Raw genomic sequence first — 13,589 nt, 5'->3', positions numbered from 1 at the left:
ACACTGAGATCAGCCAAACAAAGGCAGTAGGTTTGTGCACACTCAGCTCAGTAAACAAGGAGCAAAGGGATGAAGCAGACATGGCTCCCGCCCTCCAACAGCTCATCCCCAGATGGACATGGGGTGATCTCCGGTGCAAGCGATCCAGGAGAGCTCCAGGACCAGCCTCCGTCAGAATCCACTTCAGTCCTTCCCTTTTACCACTGAATAACCCAGTCAGCAAGCCTAGAGGCTCTGTCAGTGACGCACACTTGGTCCCTGCCAGCTCCGCACTCTCCGCCAGTGGTCACGCCCCTGGACCACGCCACCTCCAGTTTCTGGAGCAGAGTTTCAAACACCCACAGGAGGAAAACTGGTACAACATAGTGGAGTTTGTAGTTTTAAAGTAAACTCTTCTTGTGGAAAAAAATTTAAAAAGAAAATTATACCATTCCCCACTAAAAATAACCAGGGCACTTTGGAGTAAGGGCTGATTCTAGAGCTGGGGCTGAGAAATAAAAAGATGAGCCCAGAACATCTTACTGTACCCAGAAAGGAGGGACACGCTCAGAGAGTAAGAGGGACCTATCAAAACGACACAGAAGCCAACAGGAAAGGGCTCCAACCAGCCAAACCAGGAGAACTGACGCATTAAAATAAATAGTGGTAGTACTACATTTATCCCTTTGGATAAAATAGGAAACCACGGGTCCACAGTGATATAAAGAAGTAGTTTCATGAGGAAGGGGGTATTTACATATTTCAAAGCTCCTAAATACTTATTGAAAATAATTAAGGGGCCGGCCCTGTGGCCTAGTGTAAGTTTGGCATGTTCCACTTCTGCAGCCTAGGTTTGGTCCCTGGGCATGGACCTACCCCACTTGTCTGCGGCCATGCTGTGGTGGCGACCCACATACAAAATAGAGGAAGACTGGCACAGATGTTAGCTCAGGGCCAATCTTCCTCAGCAAAAAAAATAATAATAATAATAAAGTAAACATTAATAAGAAAAGAATAAATAAAAGTACTTACTAACTGCAAAGGGGAAAAGACTCACTTTACAGTGAAAACACCTAGCAGACAGCACCTTACTTAAGTGATCAAAGTGAAGATCAGTAATGGGACAAACTGACATCATGCACCACCTGATATGGATGCAATGAGAGCACAGCAGTATCCCTTCTGAGGGACTCCTGCCAAAGATGCAGAACCTGGATCTAATCCTGAGGAAACATCAGACAAGCCCAAACTGAGGGACATTCCATAAAACAGTGACTTGTAATCTTCAAAAGTGTCAAGATCATAAGTCGAGGAAAGGCTGAGGAACCGTTCCAGATTGAGGGAGACTAAAGAGACGTGACAGCTAAACGCAACCTGTGATGCTGAGCTGCATCCTTATTGCTATAAAAGACATTATTAGGACAACTGGTGGAGCTTGAACAGGTGTGAGGGTTAGATGGTAGTAATACATCAATGTTAACTTCCTGATTTTGATAGAAGTACTGTGATTACATAGGAGAATGTCCTTCTCTGAAGGACACACAGGGGTGATGGGGCATCTGGTTGGCAACCTATGCTCAAGTGGTTCAGAAAAAAAACTATCTATACCGTATTTAAACTTTTGAGATTGTTTAAAATTTTTAAAAATCATACAAAAAGTCAAGAGAGAGAGCCTGACAGTGAAGCACAGGAAACCATGGCAACAATCTCCTAGAAAAGTCATGAATCTGAATCTTTATGGCAAACCACAGACACCAATGTCACATGCATGGACCATACACTGAATGACAGCGGGCTGACATCTGTGTTCATAGGCATCTCTGGCCTTTAATGGTACCTATATTATTAAACGTACAGGCAGAACTGTCATAAGTACATGAGATTTTCAATTCTTAGATAGCAACAGGAACTAACCTTTTTGTTTTTATTTTTTTCTGGAATAAAATAGGAGCTGTACTGGAATTAAAGAACAGCAACAACACACACCAAACATGCATCGATATCTACAAAGCTCTCCCGCAACCCCGCCTTCACCAAAAGGTGTGCCTGTTCACAGTCGTGCTGACTCAGAAAGTTGTCCAAGAAAGAAACTAAGTAACCCAGGGAGGGGAAGAGACCCTCCTAAGGTCACATGGCTAAAAACGGAATCAGCAAGAACCACGACTTTTTCCAGGAAAAACTATCTAAATGCTATCTCAACATGATTTCTGAGCAAACCTAGAAGGCTTTCTAATTTAACGACCATATCACAGAACCAGAATCCCCGAGGAGGGCTTATGCCATGAAAAAGTAACAGTGAAAACCCAACGCAGAGGTTCCAAACCCACAGTCATGCCCGCAGTGGCAGCAGCTGCCAGGCGGGTGCCTACAACTCTGAAGGAGGGGAGCCCTTTTCTCTGACCACAGGAGCTGTGGTCCCAACAGTCAGATGGAATCCCGCTGCTTTTGTCCCCCTCCTGCCCTCCTGCCACTTGACTCCAGCCACAGATAAAGTCACTGGCAGTGCAAGACAGTGCAGGGAGACTGACACCCCGCTTCCTGAGTGGAAGGTGTGAAGGGGGCCCCGAGTCAGGAAGCGCCAGGAAGACCATGAAGAGGAAGAGCTCAAGAGGGTGATCCTGTAGAGTGGTCTGTGAACTTCCGCCTCACCTCTGAGCTAGGCATGCATGGATCTGACTCTAAACAGCAAACCAAAGGCTTTATAACAGAACTATGGGAGGAAATACCAGCCGGGTCCCAGATCAGCCGCTGGGAAGTACACATGCAGGAAAGTACTAAAAATAGTACTATAATAAGGACTATGAATAGTGCTACAATGGCTCTGAAAAACGGAATGACATTTGAACCACAGCCCACAGAAGACAAGATGGAACTTGCAGCCTGAACCTAATTAGGCTGATTGTCTCATAAAGCAGAACAAAAAATCAACATTCTCTTTAGAATTTAAACAAGACCCAGGGTCTCATAACATAATCTTCAAAACGTCCAGAATGCAATCCAAAATTACTTGGTATACAAACAACCAGGAAAATCTCAACTTGCAAACAACAATCAAGAGGTGACAACCCAAAATGACGAAAATGTTGGAATTATGAGACAGACTTTAAAGCAACTATTATAACCATCCTCCAAGAATAAGGGCAAACAAATGGAAAGATAAAAAGGTCTCAGTAAAGAAATAAAAGATAGAAAAAAAAAAAATGGGAATTTTAGAAATGAAAAATACAATAACTAAAGTAAAAAAATCAATAACAGAATGGAGATGACAGAGGAAAGAGTCAGTGAACTTGAAGACAGATCAATAGAGATTATCTGATTTGAACAACAAAGAAACAAAAAAGATTGAAAAAAGGAAGAGGCTCAGAGACCTGTGGGACAAGATCACAACAGTGAGGTCATCAGAATCCCAGGAGAGGAGTGAGAATGTGGTGCAGAAAAAATAATGGCTGAAAATGTCTCAAACTTGGTGAAAGATAAAATTAAAGATTCAAGAAGCTCAGCAAACCCCAAACAAAATAATCTCATAGAAATCCATGCCTAGACACATCATAATCAACAGCTAAAAACCAAAGACAAAGTGAAAATCCTGAAAGCAGCCAGAGGAAAAGCATGTCATTATCAGGAGAGGAACAATGATCTGAATGAATGCAGAGTTCTCATCAGAAACCAGGAAGGTCAGAAGGAAGGGGCACAACATTTTTAAACAGCTAAAGAAAAGAACTGTTGACCCAGAATTCTATAGCCTGCAAAACATCCTTCAGGAGTGCAGATGAAATACAGGACCTTCTCAGATGAAGGAAACTTAAGAGAAGCAGTGGAAGTGCTCTGAAAGAAACACCGAAGGAAGTCCCTCGACAGAAGGAAACGAGAGGAGAGTGACAACTGGAACTTCAGGGATGGAGAAAGAGCAGCTGCAACGGTAGACATCCGAGTGAGTAAAACACACTACTATCTCCTCATCCGTTCCTAAAATGGGTCTAACCTTGAAGGCAAACACAATAAAACACTGTCTGACGAGGTTTCCAGTGCACGTACATGTAATACACAAGACAACATCTGTGGGGAGAGGCAACAGACCTACACAGTGGTAAGGTTTCCACATTCCAACTGAAGTCAGAAAATATCAATTCTAAGTAGACCGTGCAAAGGTAAGTATGTATACCGTAATCCCCAGAGCAATCGATAAAAAATATATACAGTAAAAATAAATTTAATAGATAAATTACAATGGAATACTAAACATTACTCAAGTAATACAAAAGAAGGCAGAGAGGGGGAAAGAGCAACAAAACAGAGTGGGAGCAGACAGAAAACCAATGTGAAAACTGTAGACCTAAATCTAAATATACCAACAAATTACATTAAATACAAATGGTCAAAACACACAAATTATAACACACAGGTTACCAAAATGCATTTGTAAAGAAAGACCCAATGACAATGACATGCTGTCTATAAAAAAATCCACTTTAAATATAATGAAATAGATTGGTTAAGAGTAAAAAGATGGAAAAATACATACTATGCTAATTACCAGGGATAAAGAATGATGTTACATAATGATAAAAGTATCAATTCAACAAAAATATATAATAATCCTAAATGTATATGCACCTAACAAGAAAGCTTCAAAATGGGGGCTGGCCCCGTGGCCGAGTGGTTAAGTTCGCGCGCTCCGCTGCAGGCGGCCCAGTGTTTCGTCGGTTCGAATCCTGGGCGCGGACATGGCACTGCTCATCAAACCACGCTGAGGCAGCGTCCCACATGCCACAACTACAAGGACCCACAACGAAGAATATACAACTATGTACTGGGGGGCTTTGGGGAGAAAAAGGAAAAAATAAAATCTTTAAAAAAAAATAAAAAAAAAAGCAAGCTTCAAAATGCACGAAGCAAAAACCACTTTGGATTAGAGTTTAGCAGTTTCTTATAAAGTTAAACATGTACATATATGTTACCCAGCAATCTACTACTAGGTATTTGCCCTAGAGAAATGAAAACTTCTGTTCACACAAAAACCCGCACATGAATGTTGACCGCAGCTCTAGCTGACAGCCAAAAGCCGGAAACAACCCACACGTCCTTGAATAGTGAATGGACCAACAAACTGTAGCGCACCCACACAATGAAATATTATTCAGCAAGAAAAAGGAATGAACTATTGATACACGCACAACACTGATGAATCTCAAAGGTATGATGCTGAGTGAAAGAAGCTGGTCTCAAAGGCTGTCTATGTATATTGTCTTATTCTATTAACATAACGTTCTGGAAAGAGCAAAACTACAGAGACAGAGAAGAGATCTACAGTCAACAGACGTTTGGGGTGAGGGGAGGGAATGACTACAAAAGGACAGCCTCAGGGAGTTTTTTGGGCTGATAGTACCATTCTGCATCCTGATTGGGGTAGTAGTTACAGGAATCTATACATGTGTAAAAATTCATTGAACTGTACATCCAAAAAAAGGAGTCAATTTTAATGTAGGTTAATTTGAAAAGTGAAATGAAAATTTTAAAATGAGGCTATTAGAAATAAAACCAATTTTTTATTAAGTTCAACTTTTAACTATTAAATCAGTAATAAAAAAATGGATATTTTCTCTATATTCTACATAAAAGAGAATACTTGTTACTTGGAAAATTATACTGAATTTTGTTGCAATGGTTGATGCTAACTGAAAGCCATTCTAAGCAGAGGAGTTTATAACCACTCCTCAAATGATTAAAGCTATGCTTGAAATTGTTGGACTGTAGAGCACGTGTCACAAACTACAGCCCACAGGCAAAATCCAGCCCTCTGCCTGTTTTTGTCAATAAAGTTTTATTGGAACATAGATGGACTCAGTTGTTTTCACATTGTCTGTGGCTTCTTCCACCCTCAAGAGCAGGGTTGAACAGTTATGACAGAGACTCTATGGCCCACAAAGCCTAAAATATTTAATATCTGGCCCTTCACAGAAAAAGTGTGCTGAGCCCACTATGGAGTAATGAGAAGGCACCACCATAGAGAAAGGCCGCGGTCAGCCTGGCAAAGGGAATCCGGAAGCCCCACATACCTGATCTGAGAGTGATTCTGTCACATGCTCTTCCTCTTTTTTTACTGACGGACTGGATTCTTGTTTAGGTGGACCAACTTTTGATCTAGCCAAACTTAAAAATTCACTAATGGAATCTTCCTTCTTTTCTTGTTTAGATGTATCCCATCTGGATGGTTTTCTTGATTCTGAAAGGCAGCACACAGATATAACATCAGAATTAGCAAGCAAAAGGCAAGCTCTCCAGTATGGCTCTTTAATTCATTCAAGAACATCAGTGAACCTACCACAGGCCAGGCGCTGTGCAAGGTGTGGGGAACGTGGCAGGTGCTGAGGCAGAGCCCCAACCCCAAACAGTACCCACGTGGACGATTACAACATGAGCTAATGTTTTCATATGAGCAATTCTCCTAATGAAGGAGAGGTCACACTACATGTGTCCTTAGCAACACATGACCCTTTACTTCTGTCTTCCCAACAGGCTAGGGGCTGAGACCACAGTCAGCACAGGGAGCTGAGGGAGCCCTACTCACTGTCGGGAGCTCGGGGCTGTGGTACTTTTTCACTTGATCCTTGAGCTGGAGGCAAGGAAGCTGTCTCTTGCAGCGTCAGAAAGTTGAAGACTGAGTATTTGTCACGTTTCACTCTTGGTAAGCCAACTAAAGTTGAACTGGGAGTTGGAAAAAACACATAAATATCCTTTTAAGAACAACTGTGAGGATCAAATCCAAATTCCTGTGAAGTTTTCCATCTCGCATTTTTCACCAGTAGCTCTTCAACTTGGATAAGAACGCCCCCTAAGTTGTTTTCGCTTCTCAAAGCAGTTTAAACATTTAGAATGGCGGACTTTACGACCCATGAGTTTTTTCTTACTATAGTAAGAGTTAGAACTTAACTTGAAAATGGATTTCCACTAAGGAAAAGTTCCACTGCTAAAAACATACCTAAATTTTCTGACAAACTCTCTGATTCAACTCCATATGCTTTCTTGCAATGTTTAAATCAAATAAGAAGGTGATGAACTTTTATAAAGAAATAAAAAACACAGTCACATTTTAAATGTAAACTATATGTGCATGATGAAAAAGGGGGCAAGCTAGACAGGCATTAGGTCGCTGTACCTTGACATATCTGAGTTTCATATCTTCAACATGGAGTAAAGTTTGCTATCTAGATGTTTATTTTTTTAGTAACAAATTAATAGAAGTTAAAGTAAATCTGCAAAATGTGTAACTCTAAGCATTTACAAGTAAGTTCATCTAGAAAAAGGGAATTGACATGAGTGTGTGAGGGAAAAAGTTAGCTTTAAAATGGCAGAATAAGTACTGACGCAAGGACGGGCTTATCCAACTTACTCTGGATAAGGGTCAGGGACATTAAACCTCTTACACAGAAGCTTGTCAGGGTGCCACTCAAACGTGTCTCGGGTGAGCGTCCCGAACATCTTCATCTTCACAGCCGACTGCTTGTCACTGACATCATTCTGGGAAAAGACATTCATTCTGTTTCATCAAGTGGTCACATAGGTGACCTGACCGCACTCCCATCTTAAAGTTTTCAAGCAATCTCCCAAAATTACAAAACAGCTTATGCTGCAACATTTTTGCTCAAGTACACTGGAAGCTAAAAGCATAAAATGAGTTCTTATTCTATAATGTCATGTGTAATTTAACCTCTTCACTGAGGGATTTAACATATTTGGTTATACTATCTTTTAATTTTAAAATTCACCAGGTAGGGACACGATGGAGACAGACCTCTTGGTCTCGAGGGACTTCCACCTGATCTGAATCGTCCTCCTCCTTGGCATGAGTGAACCTGGAGGACAAGGTCGAGTGGGAAGACACGTACAGCAGGGCTGCCCGGGAAAACTCATCCCGCTCCCGGCCTCGCTCCCACTCCGTCATACTGGGATCCAGACATTGTTCCAGAGCATCTACGGTACAGAGAACAAGAAACCGCTTCACTCCTAGGAAAAGCATGGGGCTTGAAGGAGAACACCTGGAGGGCACCACTTTACCCCTGCAGATTTCACCAGAAGAGACACAAATCCTCATTCCGGTTTTTGAGAGCAGCGGGAGGAGGTCCTTCGCAGGTAACATTGCTCTCTCCCTCAAAATAGTGCTTTGATTGAATTCTGTCTACCACATATAGCAGAGAAAAACATTGGGGGATTAACGCTTAGTTACATCTTCAAACAAGGAACTTGTCACCACTCCCAAACAGTAATAAGTTCATCCCAACTATATTAAAAGTCTTGGCAGAAAAGTAGTGCTTTCTCTAACCTTTTTTTAATTTAACGAACAACAGGAGTGTGGGCTCTTGGTAGGAAGTGAAGGCACAGTAGACGAAGATCTGCTCCTGAAAACCAATCTGTCTAATTTGCTGACGACCCCTCACAAGGACTACTGCATCTAACAGCAAGCCCTCTCCTCACGCTCGTCATGTTTACTGCACAGATCAGAGAGTGATTTTTGCCCCCATGCAATGGTTCACCAGCCAACTATCTTTTTAAGTCAAATTTTAGACTACGATTTAGGGCTGGACGGTTGGGATCTTAAGATAAAGTGGGAGCCGATCTTGTTCTCTCAGTGTGAGATGCAACACTAACAGAAGTCAAGCCCTTGCAAACAGTAAATGGCCTGTAATTTAGCATCAGCCACTGCCAAGGCATGTTCTCTGCTTAAACAGCTATGTCTGGGACATGAGATATAGAGAAACATAATCTAATTGTTCTTGTTTTCTAAGGTCAAGAGCTAGGGACTGAAATCTTTGCCCTGTTTGCAGTAGGAAAAGCAAACACTGGCAGAACAGGATCTGTCAACTTTCAGTCTGGAACAAGGGCCAGAAGAGCCAGAATGCTACCCCTGGCTGAGAAGCGGGAGACCCAGGCCCAGCACCCACCTTTACGACCCCGTTTCATATTTACTAAAAACTCTTCATATCGTTTTTGCTTTTCTGGATCTTTTGCAAAAGGTTTGAAGCTGCTGGCTCTTGTGGTGGCTGTCCCACCGCTCAACGCCACGTGCCAAGAGCAGTGTCCAACATCTGCAGGCAAGGGCTGGGCTCTGCTGCCTGAGGCGTGCTGGGCCAGACTCCTGGCCTTGACCTGGGCTGCTTTAAGGTCAGTTGCCTGCTTCATTTCTTTGATTCTCTCTTTATCTTTTTGCGACAGAAATTCTAACACTGAAGTAGCTGACCCTAAAGAAAAACAATAATAGTGATGAAAAGTATCTTAAGACAACTATATTAACATTTCTCTCTATAGACATTTTCAATATCACAAACACATAATTGGAAATAAGTATTTTACATTTAGTGTTTCATCTGTATTCACATCCCTGTGACCCAGACAGTAATAAAATAATGAGATTCCTATTTTACAGTTGGCAAAAGTGGAGATTAATACATGGACATTCATTAGGCCAGCAAGTGGTCCGAGAACGAGGAAGCAGATTTCCCAAACTCTGGACCTCCAGCCTGTGGTAGCACCATCTCCACAGTCCTGCCCAGCACAAGCCCTGGTTCAGACACAGCTGCCCATCAAGCACTCAGGTGTGTCACAAACGCTCGCTAAGTACCCACTCTGTGCCAGGGACTGGCCTGGGCCTGGAAGAACCACACAGACAAGGTCCTGCTCTCACTAGTGAGGGGGACGGACGTTAAAGCCAAAAGTCAACACCAGAGATGGCCCTGAGAGGAGAACAGCGAAAATAACAGGGTGACAGATGAGACGGCTGGTGGCGGGGGTGGAGGAATAGGGAACCAGCTTATACGGCGGGCAGGGAAGGCCTGGAAGGGCCCTCTGAGGAGATAATATTTGAGATAAGTTCTAAGTAAAAAGGAGCCAAAGTACGAGGGAAGAGCAGAGGCAGAGGAAACAGCAAACATGAAGGTCCCGAGGCAGCATCACGGTTGGCAGGTTCCGACGGCAGAAAGGAGGATCCTGAGCCGAGACCACAGGGGTTAAGGGAAAGTGGTATAAGATTCGGCTGGAAAGGCAGGCAGGGCTGGATCCACAGGGCCTTGGGGGAGTCTGGATCCTCCTTCAGTGTGAGAAGTACTGGAGCGTCTTCAGGGGGTAGTGATACAATTTGCTTCACCTAGCTGCTGTCGAGGAGAAAGGACTGCGGAGGAGAAACAGGGTGACCAGTAAGGAGGCTGCTGCAACGGTCCAGGTGAGAGAAGACGGGTGCTCAGCCCAGGGCGGAAGCAGCGGCAGTGCAGACCGTGGACGGACTCCCCACGCATACTGCGGGGAGCGTGAGAGCACTTGCTGAGGGACTGCGCAGGGGAGGGGAAAGCGAAGGTGAGGAGCTCAGAATTAGGATTCCTACCGGGAACCAGGCGTTCCGTTTGGGCCTATTACAGCTGAGAGCACCAGTTTGCCTCTCAGAGTCTTCCTGCTCCAGCCCAGAGGGGACTCTCCCCATCTGCCCGCTTTCAGACACACTCCTTCCTCTCAGGCTTTCAGGAAAAGAACCACAGTACTCTTTTTCCCTTAGAAAAAAAAATCACACGTTCCCAGGCTGTGCAGAGAAAGTGAAGGCACTCAGGTGCCTGGTGTTCACCACACTCCTGGACAATTATGAAAAGTCTAAAACTGCCAAATTTAAGACAAACATTGTGATTTTAATGACACAACCCAACTGATCATGGGAAAACAAGTCTTAAGAAGTAAAGGATGTGAACACTGTTATCTGTGCTGTCCACACTTTTATTCCCACGGTTTGGGAATATGAAATCATGTATAAAAATTTCAATAGGAAAACAACTTTCCATTTTGATAACTCAGATTATTATAAATGTAATGATTTTAATCTTTCCATGGCACATACCTTTAATAGGCGTTTCTCCCAGCAACTCCCCCCGCTTGGAGGCATTCAGTTGGTGCCTACTGTGTGTCCCTGGGTCATGCATTGGCTTTCCAGCTGACTCCGATAATACCTGAAGTAAGTGGGAGTTCTCCGAGCTTGCAGCTACCACAGGCCTGAAATAATGCACTGGTCGATAGTCTCTTGGCAATTCAGGTGGCGGATAAATCTTATAAAAACAAAACAGAACAAAACTCAGAAAATATCGACTGCAAGATCATCATGTTTGATGTAACCAAGAAAACTAATTACCTCTGAGTGCTGTTAGCCCCCTCCCTTGCCCAGGCTAACATCCAGCAGGTGGGTACACTGGGAACAGCCTGTCCAGGTGTCCAGCCAGCATCTATTCTGGATCGGACAGTCACCAGAACTACACTATTCTAATGACCAGGAATTTTTAATATCACCCCTACCCGCTTCTACACAGATACACTAACATGCACGTTTTATTTGAGGAGAACAATAAAGATGATAACAGTTAACACAATGTATAGGCCAACATGCAGAACTGGCCTACTGTGAACCAGAAAATTTAGAAAACTATGATTCAAGGCTTAGGGAAAAAAAATTTCAAATACGTTACTTATAAATTCAGAATTCTTTTTCTGGTTATGTTTCAGTTCCAAATTGCAGCTTCAGGGCTTTTTTATTAATCTGAGTTATTTGTAATTCAAAAGCTGACTGAACTGAAATTGAAATATATTTGGGAAATTCAGGCATTAATGATGGCAGAATAGATAAGTTAAAAGAAACTATTAGATTTTTTTTTTTGCTAACATCCATTGCCAATCCTCCTCTGTTTCTGCTTGAGGACGATTAGCTCTGAGCTAACTTCTGGGCCAATCTTCCTCTATTTAGTGTGTGGGTCGAAGCCTCAGCATGGCTGACAAATCTTGTAGCCCCCCAGGAACCGAACCTGGGCCACCAAAGCGGGATACGTGGAACTTTAACCACTCGGCCATGGGGCCAGCCCCTAGATATTTTTAAATTACTACACTACATGGTCTCCCTTGCTCCTGATCTACAAACGCATATTTATGGGCAGTCCTATTTAGGCCGTTTTGTAGATTTTTCAGCCACCTGACACTCGGAGCTCCCCCGTAACCAGTGAAGCACGGATGCTCTCTGGCTGTGGTTCTTGGCCCCAGCTGCACACTGCGCTCCCCTGAGGAGTTTACAATACTGATGCCTGTCCTGCCCCCCAGAGTCAGCTACAACTGGAGTTCCCCCAACTTCCCAGGCGGCTGTAATGTGTGGCCTGGGGTGAGCACCTAGCACGAGGAACGCCCATGAAAGTGGGGTATTGTCATTGTGAGGAAATCTCATTTTTCATCATCTTAGCCTGACCACTCTCTCTGAAAAACACTGACTCCCAAACCAGCAAATACTCTCAGGTGACACAAAAGTCCAGAAGAGCATGACAGAAAGGAGGGTGTGTACACACGGCTCTTCTTCATATCCTCCATTAGATTCGAAGACTTTCACTCCCTCCGCCACATCATGGTTCTGTTTGGCCTCTGAATTCAGAGGCTGGGTTTTCAGGCACATATTTGGAAAATGTGCCTGTCTGTGAAAGGCTAGGTGGACGCAGCCCCCGTCTGAATCACTCAGGCCCAAAGCCCGACTCCAGTGGGGAGCGCCTGGGGACCCCAGCGCCTGTCTCTCCATTTCTGGCACTCTGCCCCACTCCAGTGAATCTGTGTGTCTGGCTGGCTGGCACCCTCACTGGACAGGAGCTACATGGGAGCCAAGACTCAGTCCTGTTCATCCTTGAACTCTGAGTCAAGCATGTACTTCTCAGCCTTTTTTATGCTTCCCTTTCATACATGTAAACGCTCACATTCTCCTTAGACTTTACTGGACATTTCTGGTAATAATAGCAGCTTACTATGTGCCCAACACTGTTCTAAATATATTCTGCTCACTGTTACAACACATTAACTATCACAACTAAACAAATCAAAGCCACTGACACCAAATGTGGTTTCTCAGGCTGCACTGCTCGCAGCCTCCCCTGTTCTGGAGAACCACAGGCGAAGCCACAGAGATACTTAACAAACGTTTGTTGCATAAAAAACAAAAACCCAAGGGCTGGCCCAGTGGCGTAGTGGTTAAGTTCATGCACTCCGCTTTGGTGGCCTGGGGTTCGCAGGCTCAGATCCCGGTGCAGACCTACACATTGTTTGTCAAGTCACGCTGTGGCAGTGTCCCACATAGAAAATAGAGGAAGATGGGCACAGATACTAGCTTAGGGACAATCTTGCTCAAGCAAAAAGAGGAAGACTGGCAACAGATGTTAGCTCAGGGACAATCTTCCTCACCAAAAAAAAAAAAAAAAGCCAATTAAAGTGTGGAACAATCTAGAAAAAGGAGCCAACAAGGCAAATGGCCAGCCGCCCCTCCTGGACTACTAACACCCACAACGAACTTGTGTTGCCTGCCTGTGAGCACGTGGCTCTGACGGGCGTTAAAGAGCACCGCCTGGAGCACCATCTGGCCTAAGCTGTAACAAAACGCCACACACGCAGGACTCTCTGGAACAGCATTTAGAGATCTCGGCGGGACCTGACCCACACTCGCGGCTCCCCGGCTTCTGCTCACCCCGGCAAGGCGCCCAGGGAGCAACGCCCACACCAGCCAATGCGCTTCACGTGTTGAGGAGTCAGGGCTACGGGTTATAACGGCTTTTGGAAGCTTTCTA

The 13,589-nt window shown here is 44.0% G+C and overlaps 1 protein-coding gene across 1 annotated transcript in view; it reads right to left on the bottom strand.

Moving 5' to 3' along the window:
• Positions 1 to 13,589, bottom strand: part of GPATCH1 (G-patch domain containing 1) — a 38,906-nt gene that overhangs the window by 9,934 nt on the left and 15,383 nt on the right. The window contains exons 10-15 of the mRNA XM_044759240.2: positions 10,853 to 11,057; positions 8,919 to 9,215; positions 7,772 to 7,950; positions 7,370 to 7,497; positions 6,548 to 6,684; positions 6,036 to 6,202 (exon numbers count right to left, since the gene is read on the bottom strand). Coding sequence (XP_044615175.2) covers positions 6,036 to 6,202; positions 6,548 to 6,684; positions 7,370 to 7,497; positions 7,772 to 7,950; positions 8,919 to 9,215; positions 10,853 to 11,057 — 1,113 coding nt within the window. The remainder of the gene's footprint in view (positions 1 to 6,035; positions 6,203 to 6,547; positions 6,685 to 7,369; positions 7,498 to 7,771; positions 7,951 to 8,918; positions 9,216 to 10,852; positions 11,058 to 13,589) is intronic.

Source organism: Equus asinus, chromosome 26 (genome assembly GCF_041296235.1).
Source record: "Equus asinus isolate D_3611 breed Donkey chromosome 26, EquAss-T2T_v2, whole genome shotgun sequence".
In the NCBI taxonomy this organism is placed as follows: Eukaryota; Metazoa; Chordata; class Mammalia; order Perissodactyla; family Equidae; genus Equus; species Equus asinus.
The sequence above is the reverse complement of the archived record's forward strand: the minus strand, read 5'-3'. Positions and strand labels throughout refer to the sequence as shown.